A 321-nucleotide genomic window follows, 5' to 3' on the forward strand; every position below is an offset into this window, starting at 1 on the left:
GCGCCGGGGGTCAGTTGCCGGGCGGCGGCGACTGCCCACCGCGGCGCTCCCCTCCTCCGCTGGCCCGGCCGGGAGCGCCCCGGCACAAAGTTTCCAGCTTGCGCCGCCGCCGGCGGCCCGGGACTTCTTAGGCACCTCCTCCTCAGCCATACTTTCTTGGCTCCTTTCTTGGCGCCGCTCTGCTGGAGCTGGCAGTGGCGCGGCTGGCGGCGGCTCCCTCCCCGGCCAGGGAGATCTCCTCCGCGCCGGTGCCCTCCGTCGAGCCCAAGCCACGCTCGACCTGCTCTCCCGGCTCCTCCTCTTCCACCCCACGCCACCATC

At 73.5% G+C, this 321-nt stretch overlaps 1 protein-coding gene across 1 annotated transcript in view; it reads right to left on the minus strand.

Annotated features, from left to right (window-relative positions):
- The window catches only part of FZD1 (frizzled class receptor 1), a 4,571-nt gene extending 4,275 nt beyond the window's left edge, over positions 1-296 (minus strand). The window contains 1 exon segment of the mRNA XM_006172088.3: positions 1-296. This exon segment is cut by the window's left edge and continues 9 nt beyond it. Coding sequence (XP_006172150.1) covers positions 1-150 — 150 coding nt within the window. The 5' untranslated portion in view covers positions 151-296.
- Positions 297-321: the final 25 nt, after the last annotated feature.

Source organism: Tupaia chinensis, unplaced genomic scaffold (assembly GCF_000334495.1).
Source record: "Tupaia chinensis unplaced genomic scaffold, TupChi_1.0 Scaffold146650_1, whole genome shotgun sequence".
Classification (NCBI taxonomy): domain Eukaryota; kingdom Metazoa; phylum Chordata; class Mammalia; order Scandentia; family Tupaiidae; genus Tupaia; species Tupaia belangeri.